Source organism: Rhamphochromis sp. 'chilingali' (assembly GCF_963969265.1).
Source record: "Rhamphochromis sp. 'chilingali' genome assembly, chromosome: 8".
Taxonomy (NCBI): domain Eukaryota; kingdom Metazoa; phylum Chordata; class Actinopteri; order Cichliformes; family Cichlidae; genus Rhamphochromis; species Rhamphochromis sp. 'chilingali'.
The window spans coordinates 23,242,761-23,258,785 of NC_137935.1; the positions used below are offsets into that span (position 1 = coordinate 23,242,761).

General features: G+C 38.6%; 1 protein-coding gene across 1 annotated transcript; it reads left to right on the plus strand.

The window, feature by feature from the left end:
* Positions 1–476: 476 nt before the first annotated feature.
* Positions 477–13,959, plus strand: LOC308401741 (P2X purinoceptor 5-like; the record flags this gene model as incomplete). Its single annotated transcript, XM_080890121.1, has 13 exons — positions 477–601; positions 2,942–3,092; positions 3,187–3,258; positions 7,121–7,196; positions 7,318–7,414; positions 7,772–7,852; positions 7,968–8,109; positions 8,961–9,097; positions 9,262–9,355; positions 10,833–10,898; positions 10,998–11,080; positions 11,545–11,607; positions 11,777–13,959. The coding sequence occupies 13 exons, from the start codon at positions 477–479 to the stop codon at positions 11,904–11,906; spliced, it is 1,317 nt and encodes a 438-aa protein (XP_080746247.1). The 3' UTR covers positions 11,907–13,959.
* Positions 13,960–16,025: the final 2,066 nt, after the last annotated feature.

Here is a 16,025-nt window from a genome sequence, read left to right on the forward strand (position 1 = left end):
TTAACTTATTTTCTGTACAGCACTTTGTTCCTGTGCTGGGTATTTTAAAGTGCTTTATGAATAAAATTGGATTGGAATTGGATTAAAATAAATAAGTAAATTTTAAAAAATAACAAATCATGCAGTTTAAAAACAAGTAACTGGATTAACAAACGTAACAATGAATACAGATTTTAATCAGGCATTTTATAGGAGACCCTTTCCTGTTTTTCCTTGCTTAATTTGTTTTTACAGTTAATTGTTGCGTGTTGATGTTCTTTTACCTTTTCCATTCTGCCTTGCCTTTGATACTAGGGAAGTCCAACAGTAATACCTAAATACATATTGTGGCTAATGTACGCTTGGCGGTGGTTGTGCAATGAGGTGTGTTTTCGCCTCCCACGCGGTGTTTGCTGTAAGAGCTCGCATCGAATCTTTCCATTACAATCAAGTTTCGTTTTAACACTGACATCAAACTGCAGACTAAGAGCTGCGTGATGGCCACGGCCGCGATCAACTCCTTACTGAACTACAAAACAGAAAAATACATTGATACAAAAAATAAGGCAGTCGGAGTGTTGCACAGACTTTTTCAGTTATCTGTCATTGGTTACATAATAGGGTAAGTGCATTATTGCCACGTATAATTTCCTAAACTGTACATGTTATTACTTAACGGGTTAACTTAAAATAAGTCACTGAACAAATATAATAACATTTGGGCTTTGTCTGTAGCATATCGTTTGGTAAACAGAATAAAACAAACAAACAAAAAATATTAATTTTTGAATGAGCGGTTCATTTATTGTATTGAATAGTAGACTATTCGCACGTTACACGCTTATTTTATACTTTAAAGAAGTAAGCAAAATTAAAAATAAAATGCTTAAAATGTCAGAATTTTGACCTGTGCGTTTGAGCAAATACCACATGAACGTTTCTCTTTCGCTGTTTTGTTTTTTGTTTTTGCCCGAACCTATGCGCACTTGTGGCATGCGGTTCAGCGTCTCGCTTTACCCGACACAATTCAAAAGTGTTACCTGGGACACAACAGGCGGAAACGGAACACAAGGGGTCTATTCCTGGCTTACCGATGACAGCCGAAAACCGCACACAGTAATCTTTAGGTGTCATGTGGGTAGAATGTAGAGAACTGTGCATATAAGTCTGCACAAAACAATTTTTAGACAACACTTATCTTTATAACTGAGTTTAAATGTTTTGGTGTGTGAAAATGCGTCAGATTATATTAGGTTTATGACGTGCAGTGTTTGAACCATGATCTGTTAGGATTCCTTTAATGTTATCAGCACAAAGATCAGAGAGTCCCTGTTATAGTGGGAGGAAAAGGGGGGCTACCCACTCATTCATGGGGGGGGGGGGGGGGGGGGGCTTTAATCCAAACTTTGTTTATATTAATAGTGGAGGCTTTGATGTTGCTTTTATCCCTTAGCAAAATTAGAAAAATGGGTTAGACCAATTTCACAGCTAAGATATTAGGTTACTGCTAATGCACACTGTTACTGTGGTCTTACCTCAAATAAAGAAGAATATGAAAAGCACACAAATGTGACTAAGAAATCATTTGGCTATGAGCTGCTGTTAATATCAGATGTGACACAGTGTTAATGAGGACAGCTGAACACAATGAAACAGCAGGTCCTTCTCCAAATGATGTGACACAAGGCGAGATCGTTTAGTGGCAACTAAAAAGTATTATTAGGAATCATTTTTGAGGATTGCAAATGTGGGGAGGTTTCAAACTGTGCAGACTTTGTGGAAAACCTTTATCATTGATTTTCATTGAACATGGCATATGAACTGCTCATTACTGGCCACCCCAACAATACCCACTGATTGTCATGTACAGCCGCTGGCTAACTTATTCCTTTAAAACATTCGTCAGAGATGTGGGTCAACATGGAAGAGGGTCGCTGAGACTGCTTGTATATTGTCACAGTTTGCTGATTTGGGAGACTGTTTTGAGTGTGATGTAAATACAGAACACAGGCAGGGGTTTAGCAACAAAACAATCTGCTTTATTTGGCTGTTGTAAAAAGTCCAAAAGGCAAAACAGAACCCTAAGAGAAGAAACTAAACTGAGGCATGGGAACAAACTGGGACCAGGAGACTGATGGGACAGATGACACAGGAAGATGGCATTTTCTATAAACACAGAAGGGCAATCGGGGAAGTAGATATAGTTGAACTAAATCACGGAGGATGTGAGAAGGCGAAGCAAAACTAAATGAAAAGCACAAGGGACAATTAACTATCAAAATAAAGCAGAAAGTGAGAAGCGATAATTAAACTACACCAAGTTCATTGCCCTGGAGAACAGCTACAATCTCAGAGCCAGTAGCTGGCCGTGGTTTAAAGTGCCCCTTGCAAACACAGAGTCAGGAAACATTCGGAAAGTCCTCCGAACGTTCTCATTGTCTCACAGCACGTCCTCTGAGAACCACTGGTCCCTCATTCAATAAGCCCAAATTTTACTTGAGGTTAGTATTTGTAAGCTTTCAGTATAACCTCCAATCTGCTAATTATGCTAAAGTATTTTATTCTGCCTATGCGAACAATGTAAATCGCAGTGTGGACTAAACCATTTTGGTTCTTTTTAAGAGATGAAAGGACCCCTGAGCCTCCACAATATGTTGAAATCAAAGTTCAGTCACACAGCCAGTTCATTTGGGCAATTTACTTATGGAACTAATTAATTAATAATAATAAAAATGTAAACAAAAAAACAAACTCTTCATTCCAGGCCTTGCAAGGTTAGAGAGTCCCACTAAGCCAACCACTTTGATACACCTGACTAGCAGTATCACCCCTCAATGCATACTGTATGTCACAAAAGACAGTTGAAAAAGGCAAAAACATATAAAATATCTGCATAAGGTTTGCACCAAAGCTTTTACCAAAGACCTGCGAGAACACTGGGTAGTTCTGCTTTGATTTAAAGGTGGGTTTTCATAGTCAAGCAAGGCTACCAGGAGATAGATGATGCCATCCAGAGTTCTGTCATAACTAAAGTGAAGGGAACTGCGGTGACCAACACCAGTGAATCTGGTCTGCTTGTGTGGGGACCTGAGGAGTATGTCATCCCCCCACAGGTGAGAACACTTTTATTATTTCAGACTAGATTAAAGCCATGCACTGCTGATGAGACTTTGACATTTTGTCTGTTATTTTCTTTTTGTCATTCAGGGTGAAGATGTTCTGTTTGTTGTAACCAGCTTCTTAGAGACACCAAACCAGAAGATGGGTTACTGTGCTGAGGTGAGAACATTTTGTTTTCACTTTAAATCACTGACTGGACATAATAGACCACAGTGATGGTATTTCTAACTTTAACTAAGAGGTGTTTTCATTGTTTTTAGATTTGATGAATGGCAGCGGTGATGATCAGGTCGTTGTCTCAGTTTTAATTGCTGGTCATTCTACAGACTCATTTGCCATCAAATAAAACAATTCTTCTAACATTCCCTTGTTTTACTGACAACGGAAATATTGCCTCTCCTGTTGATTTCACTTTCACTTTAACCTTTCACCTGCCAGCCCAATTTTTCTAGCATGCACCACACCACAGACAGTTTCCTCTTGCAAGTACAGGTTAGATAGAGTGTGTCATACTGTGTTGCAAGTAAATGATGTTAACTCTAAGGAGAGTATCCACTATTTATTTAGGGGATTTGTTTCATTTTGTCTGTTACTTACAGGAAAAAACTTTTTTTCAATAAGTGATTACATGAGATAGGTAACACCATAAAGTGCCAGAATGTGGAAGAATGATATTTTATGAAACTACTTTATCACTCTGCATGTGAATATAACAGACTGGGGAGGCTTCCTCCAGTGCTTCATGGCCCACCTGACAATAGCGTGATGTGTTTAAAGTCATACACATTGGTTTGTGGCTGACCTGTAATTCCTCTCCTGCATGGTAACATATTGTTTGCACGGTAGCAGAGAAATGTTTTCCTCACACCTCTTAACCCATTTTGTCACCTCCATCATCATCATATGAGTGTGTATGTGTGTCAGTATTCATGATTTATTTTCAGCTCACAATATACAGTATGTAAACCCAGAAGACTCTCTGGGTTGCCTGCCTGATAGCCATCAGCTAAGAAGAAACAAACAGCTATAAAAATTTGCTCTTATAAATATTGACCGAAACCGAGAGCAGGGTCTGACACTTGCAGGGGAGCCTTTTGGTATCATGCAGCATGTGCCATTTTTAACGGTTGAGTTCTAGTAAAATAGAAAAAGCACAGACATGCATCCATTTAACACCCTTGGCTTCATTTAACTTTCATATTCACCATGTTGCTAGAATACAGAAATCTTCTATTTTAGATTAAGATATTCTTGGATGCTAACAAGTTCTGACTGCTTTAAATATACTGAAATTTACTTTTTGTGTTATATTTGTAAATTCTGACTTTGTATCCCTTATTTTTGACTTACATTTACATATGTACAGTGGGGCAAAAAAGTATTTAGTCAGCCACCGATTGTGCAAGTTGCCCCACCTAAAATGATGACAGAGGTCAGTAATTTGCACCAGAGGTACACTTCAACTGTGAGAGACAGAATGTGAAAAAAAAATCCATGAATCCACATGGTAGGATTTGTAAAGAATTTATTCGTAAATCAGGGTGGAAAATAAGTATTTGGTCAATAACAAAAATACAACTCAATACTTTGTAACATAACCTTTGTTGGCAATAACAGAGGTCAAACGTTTACTATAGGTCTTTACCAGGTTTGCACACACAGTAGCTGGTATTTTGGCCCATTCCTCCATGCAGATCTTCTCGAGAGCAGTGATGTTTTGGGGCTGTCGCCGAGCAACACGGACTTTCAACTCCCGCCACAGATTTTCTATGGGGTTGAGGTCTGGAGACTGGCTAGGCCACTCCAGGACTTTCAAATGCTTCTTACGGAGCCACTCCTTTGTTGCCCGGGCGGTGTGTTTTGGATCATTGTCATGTTGGAAGACCCAGCCTCGTTTCATCTTCAAAGTTCTGACTGATGGAAGGAGGTTTTGGCTCAAAATCTCACGATACATGGCCCCATTCATTCTGTCCTTAACACGGATCAGTCGTCCTGTCCCCTTGGCAGAAAAACAGCCCCATAGCATGATGTTTCCACCCCCATGCTTCACAGTAGGTATGGTGTTCTTGGGATGCAACTCAGTATTCTTCTTCCTCCAAACACGATGAGTTGAGTTTATACCAAAAAGTTCTACTTTGGTTTCATCTGACCACATGACATTCTCCCAATCCTCTGCTGTATCATCCATGTGCTCTCTGGCAAACTTCAGACGGTCCTGGACATGCACTGGCTTCAGCAGCGGAACACGTCTGGCACTGCGGGATTTGATTCCCTGCCGTTGTAGTGTGTTACTGATGGTGACCTTTGTTACTTTGGTCCCAGCTCTCTGCAGGTCATTCACCAGGTCCCCCCGTGTGGTTCTGGGATCTTTGCTCACCGTTCTCATGATCATTTTGACCCCACGGGATGAGATCTTGCGTGGAGCCCCAGATCGAGGGAGATTATCAGTGGTCTTGTATGTCTTCCATTTTCTGATGATTGCTCCCACAGTTGATTTTTTTCACACCAAGCTGCTTGCCTATTGTAGATTCACTCTTCCCAGTCTGGTGCAGGTCTACAATACTTTTCCTGGTGTCCTTCGAAAGCTCTTTGGTCTTGGCCATGGCGGAGTTTGGAGTCTGACTGTTTGAGGCTGTGGACAGGTGTCTTTTATACAGATGATGAGTTCAGACAGGTGCCATTCATACAGGTAACGAGTGGGGGACAGAAAAGCTTCTTACAGAAGACGTTACAGGTCTGTGAGAGCCAGAGATTTTCCTTGTTTGAGGTGACCAAATACTTATTTTCCACCCTGATTTACGAATAAATTCTTTACAAAACCTACCATGTGGATTCATGGATTTTTTTTTCACATTCTGTCTCTCACAGTTGAAGTGTACCTCTGGTGCAAATTACTGACCTCTGTCGTCATTTTAAGTGGGGGAACTTGCACAATCTGTGGCTGACAAGGAGTTGATAGTGGACTTCCGGCGGTGCAGAGAAGTACACACCCCCATCACCATCAACGGCGCTGCTGTGGAGAGAGTGAGCAGCTTCCGGTTCCTTGGGGTACATCTGGCTGAGGATCTTACGTGGTCAGTACACACAAACAAAACAGTGAAGAAGGCGCAGCAGCGCCTCTTCTTTCTCAGGAGACTGAAAAGATTCGGCATGAGCCCCCGCATCCTCAGGACCTTCTATCACTGTGCCATTGAGAGCATCCTCACTGGATGCATCACCACCTGGTATGGCAACAGCACCGCCTACAACTGCAAAGCTCTCCAGCGAGTAGTGCGGTGCTCTGAACGGATAATTGGAGGTGAGCTTCCTTCCCTCCAAGACATCTACAGGAAGCGGTGCCTGAGGAAAGCGGGGAGGATCATCAAGGACTCCAGTCACCCCAGCCATAAACTGTTCAGACTGCTTCCATCAGGAAGGAGGTTCTGCAGCATCCGGTCCCGTACCAGCAGACTGAGAGACAGCTTCTTCCACCAGGCCATCAGACTGCTGAACACTTCATAGACACCTCACCTTCACTACTGGAACTTTAACATTATGCACTACACACTGTACAGTAATGCCACTGTTTTGCACATGTCTCACTCTGTATATTTTATTTTATATATTTTATTTATTGTTTACTCTATTTAATTTGTAAAATATGTGTACACACACACACACACACACGTAGAAAAATATTTAGTATACACATCCAGAAATGCATATACTATTATATATTGTACATATATTTATTAGTTTCAGATGTAGCCATTCTTGTATTTTGCTTGTTTACATTATTGTATTTTGCACAACTCTGTTGCTTGTGAAGCTCGCACACAAGAATTTCACTCACATGTGCTGTACCAATGTACCTGCACATGTGATGTGACAATAAAAGTGATTTGATTTGATTTGATTTGACTAAATACTTTTTTGCCCCACTGTATTTATCATTTAGTTCGATATACTATATCACACTTGGTTCTGTGTTGTGTTTTTTGTTTTGTTTTTTACATTGCCTCTGTCCTTTTTTTGTTCTCAGAGCCACAAAGTGCTTAATGGCCACTGTAGTGTTGACGAGGACTGTAAAAAGGGAAAGATGGTGGAGTCTGGTCATGGTGAGAAAGAAACATCCTGATATTAAATCAGTATTGTGAAACATGTCTGAATCAGAAACTCTTTTCACATGATCATCTAGATGTTTTTAAACAGTTTTTTTTTGTTGTCTGTTGTCTAAAGGAGTCATGAGCGGCAAATGCATAAGAAACAATGAAAAGTCCAATGGGACCTGTGAAATATTTGGCTGGTGTCCAACTGAAAAAAACATCAAACCACAGTGAGGACAAATTTGAAATGACCAATCCTCCTTTCTCTCTGCACTAACATGCACAAACATTCAGGCAAATCACGTGTAGTTGTCATTTATCGGGTCAGCACAACAGGTTTGGCACTAAATCTAAACTAAGGATGTCCTACACTGAGACACTCAGCTTCATGACCCAGTCTTATAATAGTATTGTATCAGCTCACATTAAACAGCACTGGGTCATAGATGGGTTCATTTCCCACTCAGCAATTCAATCACAATCCCTCTCTATCTGCTACAGGAAGGTTTGACTTTGATTTGTTTTTATTGTTGTCTTATACATTTATTCACAAAAATGTATATTTACTTAACATTTTGTTTTCACAGAAAGCCTTTGCTCAAAAATGCTAAAAACTTCACCATCTACATCAAGAATTTCATCCAGTTTCCTAAATTCTCATTTTCAAAGTAAGTCCTCTTTAACATTTACAACAATATCTCCTTGTACTTGCTGACTAGCTGGATATTGCTGTGTGCAATAAGCAGTTCACATCCATAAATATGTGTTTTTCTTAACTCTGAGGTCCAACATCCTCAAAACAACTGATCAATCCTACTTGAAGAAATGCAGATATGATGAGAAGCAATACCCCTACTGCCCCATCTTTCGCCTGGGAGACATTACGAGAAGAGCTGGATGCAACTTCCAAGACATGGCCACACTTGTTAGTATTACATTGTATTTTCTCAAGATTGTGTTAATGTGATATAACCTCAAATGTTACTTTCTAACACACATAGAGTTTATACCCCAAAATAATTATGATGACTGAATCCATGACTTAAAGGTTTTTTTTAGTTACTGTTATTAGTCATGACCTTTGCTCATTGTTCTTGGGAGAAATTGTGAGACAACCGAAACATGTCCCACTGAACAAAGTTTCTCATGTTTCCTACTTCATTAGGTACAACTGTTCAACTGTCCCAAACCATTCCACTTAATGATTTGGGATCATTAAGTGGAATATCTAATCAGCCAATTACAATGCACCAAGTCAATCCATTTAGGAATTAAGACATGATCAAGATTACTTTCTGTAGTTCTATTCCTTGATAGCCACAGTGTACCCATTTTCTGACAGCTTCTTCCAGCAGGATAACGCACCATGTCACAAAACTCTGACAAAACCTGATCTCAAACTGTTTTTGAACATGGCAATGAGCTCACTTAACTATAATGGCCTCCAGTCACAAGAGCTAACAGAGAACCTGTGGAATGTGGTGAAATGGGAAATTAATCCCCTTGATGTGCAGCTGTGTGGTTCTGTCATGTCATGTGGACTGTTCTCTGTGGAATGTTCAGTGCCATGAAGAATTAGTTCTTCGTGTTCTGAAGGATTAAAGGGGTCTGATCTGGTACTAGCAGGATGTAGCTAATGTTTAACAAATGTTTTCTATACAGCTGTGAATGAACGCAGGTAAAACACCACTAATGGAATGCATACAAGTATCCAAATTTGAATACATGTATAAAAATAAAAATCTTAGAATAAGCATGTTTTGGCTGTTTTGTTAGGGTGGCGCTATTGGCATTGTGATACAGTGGGACTGTGACCTTGACAAAGGCACCTCTCACTGTAATCCAGAGTACCAGTTCACTCGCCTGGATGCCACTGTCTCCAACAAGAGCATCGCAACAGGATTTAACTTCAGGTGAGGCTCACTGCAGAGCATCTTTGTTGGCATGGTGCACAGACATGTAATCATCTTTACAACTTATGAAAGGAATAAAGAACCATAACCATTCTAAATTACCTAAAGGTTATTTATGTTTATCTTTATTTTATTTTTTATATTTTTGTTTTCTTCTCTAACAGACATGCAAGATACTTTAAAAATGCTGCTGGTGAAAGCTATCGATCTCTATACAAAGTTTATGGCATACGATTTCATATCCTGGTATATGGGAAGGTATGTACAATGCATCAGTGACAGAATGAATGCATAAATGGTGCCAATGCATTACAATAAGATAATTTATGTAATAAAGCCAATACATATAACACCAATGCAAAAATACCATTATTATTAGTAGTAGTATCCTCTCTTCTTAGGAGAGGGGTTATTAGGAATGATTTGACAATTAGACAGAATACAGTAATTAAGGGCATAAACTGCATGATGTGTTACTTTTTCTCCAAAACTCACAAACCAATCTCTCTGGGGTGATTGCATTGATAAACTCTTTTGCAAGAATTTGCAAGAAAAGATTTTTAGAATATCAACAAATTAAATCCATAGTAAAAAAAAAGAAATTTAAACCCTGTCAAGTTGAACTACAAACACCATTGAGTGTGGTACAATTTCTTACTCGTAAAACCCCAAAATTACTCTCCAAAATATACAGAATGCTTTCTAAAACAGATGAATCAATATCACTTCCTATTGCAAAATGGGAAGTGGATTTATCAGTTAACTTAACTTTTTTCACTGCCCTATGCATTGCCAAGAAAACAGTCCTCATGAACGGGAAAAATAAAAAATAATCTTAATTCTAACCAATATAGAAATTATCTAATAGATACAGCCTCTGCCACCACATCAAATCAATTGCTCTGGGCTCCTTTGATCAGCTCCATCACCTAGTGGGGGTGGGGGGTTATAGTTTGGTCCCACCTTCGCTGTTGTGATTGGGGGTAGAGACAGGCTTGGGGCGTCGGGGGATTCCCCAGGGGCGTCTTCCTTGGAGGGCTCAACCTGGGGTTGCGGTCATGTCCTGTTAAGGGCTCTCTTGGCTCTTAGGTGATGGTTTCCTCGTGGCTGCATGCAGCGGGGCTAGGGGAGGGTCTGTGCTGATGGACGTGGGTTACTGACCTGGTAGCCTGGCTGCCCCTGGGTGGGTCCGGGTCGGGTGTGGGGTTCTGAGGGTGCTCCGTCTCCGGGCTGGGGCCCTGGCTGGGCCTTGGGTCCTGGTTGGTATGTCGCCGGGGTTGTGGGTGGGTGTATGGGTGTATGGGGGCTCAGCCCTGGCGCAGGGTGCCGCCAGTACATCGAGCCACCTGAGGGGCTCTTCAACTGGTGGGGGAGGCTGTTATATCTTGCAGGAGGTCTCCTCTCTCCAGGAACTCACTCTGCAGATGGGGGAGATACAGGAGATACAGGAGAAGAACTCAGCCTGGGTGTCTATTGTCTTGTGTAGTCTGGAAGATGAGTGGATGACGGGGTGGGTGCAGTTTTCTCTGTGGTGGGGTCAGGTGGGTTGTCCTCTTTCTTTGCCTTTAGACAATAATTCTGATGGCAAAAGAACCAAACGGGACTGGTGAAAAAAAAAGAAAAGAAAAAAGGAATGATTTGAAAAGAGCACTGCAGTCTTTGCTCTTTGAACAAAAATAAATTGTAATAAACTCCTATTTAAAAACATCTCTTGGGTTTCTGATCTCCTCCACAGGCTGGAAAGTTTGCCATAGTCCCCTTGGTTGTCAATATTGGTTCAGGACTGGCTGTGATGGGAGCTGTGAGTATCATTAATAATTAAATCAACATGATATTAAATGAATTGAACAGCATTTTTTTACATATATATCACAGAATTGAATAAAATTCTTTTCAACAGGGAACCTTCTTTTGCGACATTGTCCTCCTTTATTTAACTACGGGGAAGAAGTCTTACAAAGACCAGAAGTTTGAAGTCTTAAAGTATGAAAAGCAACACACGAGTACAGATGTAGACATTTCTTAGGTTTTTTTCCATATTGAAAGGACCACAATATGTGTGTATAGAGAATAATGAGCTAGAATAACTTCACATTAGATTTTTTTAAAATACATATATTTAATATGATATATAATTTGAATAGTTTGATTGATTTAATAATTGAGTCCAATAACATATGCTATTTAAAATCAAGACATAAGCTTGTGTTTTGGGGTTAATTAAAAGCTATTATGGTCCTCACAGGACATAAAACATGCTTAACCTTAAACATTTCCAGGAGTTATGCTGAGCCCTACAACACTGATAATCACTTTATTACAAGTTCCCAGTTTCATTTGTAGTGAGGTGTTTTCATTGTGGTTTATTACTTGTTGTTAATAAAAAGATCCTACATCATTCATTATTATCTAACTATTGAAGTAATACAGTTTTTACAAATTTTCAGTCAGGAAAAAGTGAAGAAAGGTGAAAACGTCCAGGAAACATGCAGTAATGGGCTGTCAGAGGGGTATGTTTCTGCTCTCATTTGTCTTTAAAGACTGTATTGTTGCGCGTGCATGTGTGTTTGTGTGGATTTTGATTTCTAGTTAAGGATATATGTTCATTTATGACTAGAAAAATGCATTTCTGGTGTGATCTGTGGTTAATTTACGCTTCTTTACTATTTGTTACAACAGGTCTCTGATCTGCAGAAACTGTGCCATGAAAGATATGAAGAACAAAATGGAAAAGGACAATCAAAATAGTGTAACATATCAACTATTAAGTGTTCAAAGGTCATGTCCTAACCTCATTTCACAAGTTTAGCCATAAAATATTTTAGCATTATTATGAAGAACATAAACCAAGTTTACTGAACTTTTATCTGTTTACTTTCATGGCTGTGACTTTTTTTTTCTTTTAACACTATTCAGTTCAATTTAGAGTTATTTATGTAACCCCACTTCACAATAACAGTCACCTCAAGGTGCTTTATGCTACGTCCACACTAGCCCGGATAAATTTAAAAATGGCATTTTCGTTTGAAAATGCTCCATGTCCACACTATCGTTTTCAGTTGTTTTCACAGAGTTGTGTGCCCTCACTAAAACGGCCAAAAATTCCAGTCCTGCGCATACATGAAATGCAGGACTCATTTCTATCTGCCATTTATTTACTTACTTTGGATTAATAGTCCAGCCTACAAAAAATGCAAGCATTAGCTATATTTTCAGCATCACTCCCATATAGGAAAGTTTCCATTTAAGAGATACTGTGTAGATGAAAGAAATCAGTGCTACATTTTTATTTAAATTGACTAACGATGTATAAGCATGTATAATGTAAAAATTACTGATACAAGCACAGACCCCTGTGGAACTCCATGAATGTGTGATGAATAGTAGAATGTCCAAGCGTCATGGAGGGCTTTTGTTTTAGTAGAGTAACAAACAATTTGCAGTGAGCATGTACCACTATAACCAACCAGATCAACCTCTGTGGGAGCAAAGTTTAGGTGGCTGCTTTGTATTTTGTTCGCACATCCCACTGAAGAGCATAACAAAGGAGGAAGCACTTCTTTAAATTTGATTACATCACTTCAGAAAGACATCTAGTGTTTTCCAGTGCTGTGCTGTGTTCTTTAGAAATACTGTTAAATGTTCATTGTATGTTTTAGTTTAAGTACCCTGAAGCAGCCGTTGTTCTGTTTTGGTATTATATAGGTTAAACTGAATTTATTTCAACTGAACTGAATTGAAGTGAATTGAACAAGAGCTTCAGAGAGCACAAATCCCCACAGAAAGAAAGTGGTCATACGAAAACTTTAGTAATTTATGTCGTTTCTGTTGCGTCACGCTGGTGCTGGGCTGGTTTTATTAAAAAATGCTACATCAGCCTGCTTTTATAACAACACACTGATCCCTGATCTTTGACCTTGAAACAATATATACTATAATTTTTCTGGGTCAACTATGACCTTGGGTACTAACAGTGAAGGTCAAGGTCAAATGCTTAGCCAACCTAGCTACACATGAAGTTTGAAGAAAAATTGTTTGTAATATCTGAACTGAGCAAAAAAAGAAAAAGAAAGAGAAAGTCTGCAGTCATTCAGAACGGTTGGTCTGTGTATGCTTGATTTTCATTGTTAAATATTGGACACCTCATGTATGAAATGGGCATTCAGTGTCATCTTCTGACACTATTGTTTTTCATACTTTATATGATTTTGAAAAACTTCAAATAAAGATGTTGATAAGAAATTATGTGTTGTTTCTATCATACCTTTTAGTTGCTTCCTTGGTGTGATCTTTTGTAACACTCCTATGTACACATCTACACACAGTGGAGACACTTGCACAGATGCTGTGTGACAGTTGATCAGTTCTTGTTTATAGATTGTGTAAATATTGCAGCACAGCCAACGTGAAATGCATTCCTTCCTTTTTTTCTCAGATAGGGGATTTAGTCAGCCAGCTGTCGGTTAATATAGTTTATTCATGGTGACATCATTGAAATAATCAGATTTTAAAAAGAACTTTATGCTGAACAAGTAATTTTTAAACCTTAGCGGTGGAAGTGCATTTTTAATGTATACTTCATATAGATGAATGATAAATTAATATATGTGTGTGTTATTTTCATTTAGAAAATGACAATGATTTGATCTGAATTTGTATTTCTATTTTCCTTTATATCCACAATGTTTTAAATTATAATGTAAATAATGCAAATAGTATTACAACTTCTTATGTTAACATAACTATGATAATGTAACTTTGTTAATGTAATTGTCAAAGTAACAATATTAAATACTTTGTCAATATTAAAAGTAAGAGTGTAATAACACAAACACAACATTAAGGTTTTTGGCCCCAAACAAACCGACTTAGACATAATTTCTCTGGTTGAATTAGTGGAAAACACACTAGTTTGCACCTCCTCAGTGTTGCCTACAGATGTCACCAAAGGACAGCTTCACAACTGTAGCTTGCACAGTAGCTCTGTGAAGGTTCTCAGTCATCCAGGTCACGTCCAGGTAAGAAGCTTGGAAAGAAAACCGTCTGGACTTTTTGAAATTGCTTGAAGATGTTTCATCTCTCATCTGAGAAGTTCTTCAGACCTTGCACACTATCCCTAAAAGATAGCAATGGTTGCACAGCTGAATAATGCTTTCTGACAACAAATAAACGCTGTGTCTAAAACACTTTTGTAACACTCCTATGTACACATCTACACACAGTGGAGACACTTGCACAGATGCTGTGTGACAGTTGATCAGTTCTTGTTTATAGATTGTGTAAATATTGCAGCACAGCCAACGTGAAATGCATTCCTTCCTTTTTTTCTCAGATAGGGGATTTAGTCAGCCAGCTGTCGGTTAATATAGTTTGTTTATTCATGGTGACATCATTGATCATCATTGACATCATTTTAAAAAGAACTTTCTGCTGAACAAATAACTTTTAAACCTTAGCTGTGGAAGTGCATTTTTAATGTATACTTCATATAGATGAATGATAAATTAATATATGTGTGTGTTATTTTCATTTAGAAAATGACAATGATTTGATCTGACTTTGTATTTCTATTTTCCTTTATAATTTAAAACATTGTGGATATAATGTAAATAATGCAAATAGTATTACAACTACTGAAACTTCTTATGTTAACATAACTATGATAATGTAACTTTGTTAATGTAATTGTCAGAGTAACAATATTAAATACTTTGTCAATATTAAAAGTAAGAGTGTAATAACACAAACACAACATTAAGGTTTTTGGCCCCAAACAAACCGACTTAGACATAATTTCTCTGATTGAATTAGTGGAAAACACACTAGTTTGCACCTCCTCAGTGTTGCCTACAGATGTCACCAAAGGACAGCTTCACAACTGTAGCTTGCACAGTAGCTCTGTGAAGGTTCTCAGTCATCCAGGTCACGTCCAGGTAAGAAGCTTGGAAAGAAAACCGTCTGGACTTCTTCTTTCCAAGCTCCTTTGACCTTGCACAGTATGCCTAAAAGATAGCAATGGTTGCACAGCTGAATAATGCTTTCTGACAACAAAAGACAAAAAACGCTGTGTCTAAATCTCTTTCAAAAGAATACTGGAAAGCACTGTATAGGAGACTAGTAAAGCAGGACTTTGATTTAATAATAAAAGGACTCTACCTCCCGAACTAACACAAATATTAAAACAAAGAATAGCAGTAGGGCGTGTTTGCACTGAGAAGCCAGATTGTTCAGCTCCTCAGACCTGAGGAGCCCAGATGTCATCCAAAGACCAGGAGGCGCCACCAGGAGCCATTTAACACAGGACACCTTAAATAAACTGTAGGGGGCATCAAATAAATATTAAATAGTGACAATAAAAAACTAGTTGACATACTTATTACTTCATTCATTACATCTCGTTTGGGCTACTGTAATTTGTTATTATCAGGAAGCCTGAAACCTACCTGAAAGGTTTGATCCAAAATGCTGTGACAAGATTATTAACAGGAACTAGAAAGAGAGAGCATATTTCTCCTATATTGGCTTCTCTTCATTGGCTCCCTGTTAAATCCTGAATCAAATTAAAAATCCTTCTCATCACATCCAAGGGTCTTGAATAACCAGACCCCATCTTATCCTAATGATCTTATAGTACCATATCACCCCATTAGAGCATTTTGCTCTCAGGCTGCAGCAAGGGCGTAGATTTGGTTTTGGCATTGGTGGGGACGGATAATTCAACCACTGAAGTCTGCCCTGTTTCTTTTTCTATTTTTTCCCTTTTTGTCTTTGCTTCTTGATAGAAAAAAAAAGGAGTAATATACTTGCCTACATATGCTATTCTACATGCTTTTAAACTATTTAAAATTACAATTCATAGTTTTATATGTGAATTATATATGTTAAATTACTATTAAACAAATGACTGACTAAGTATTTTAGACTTTAG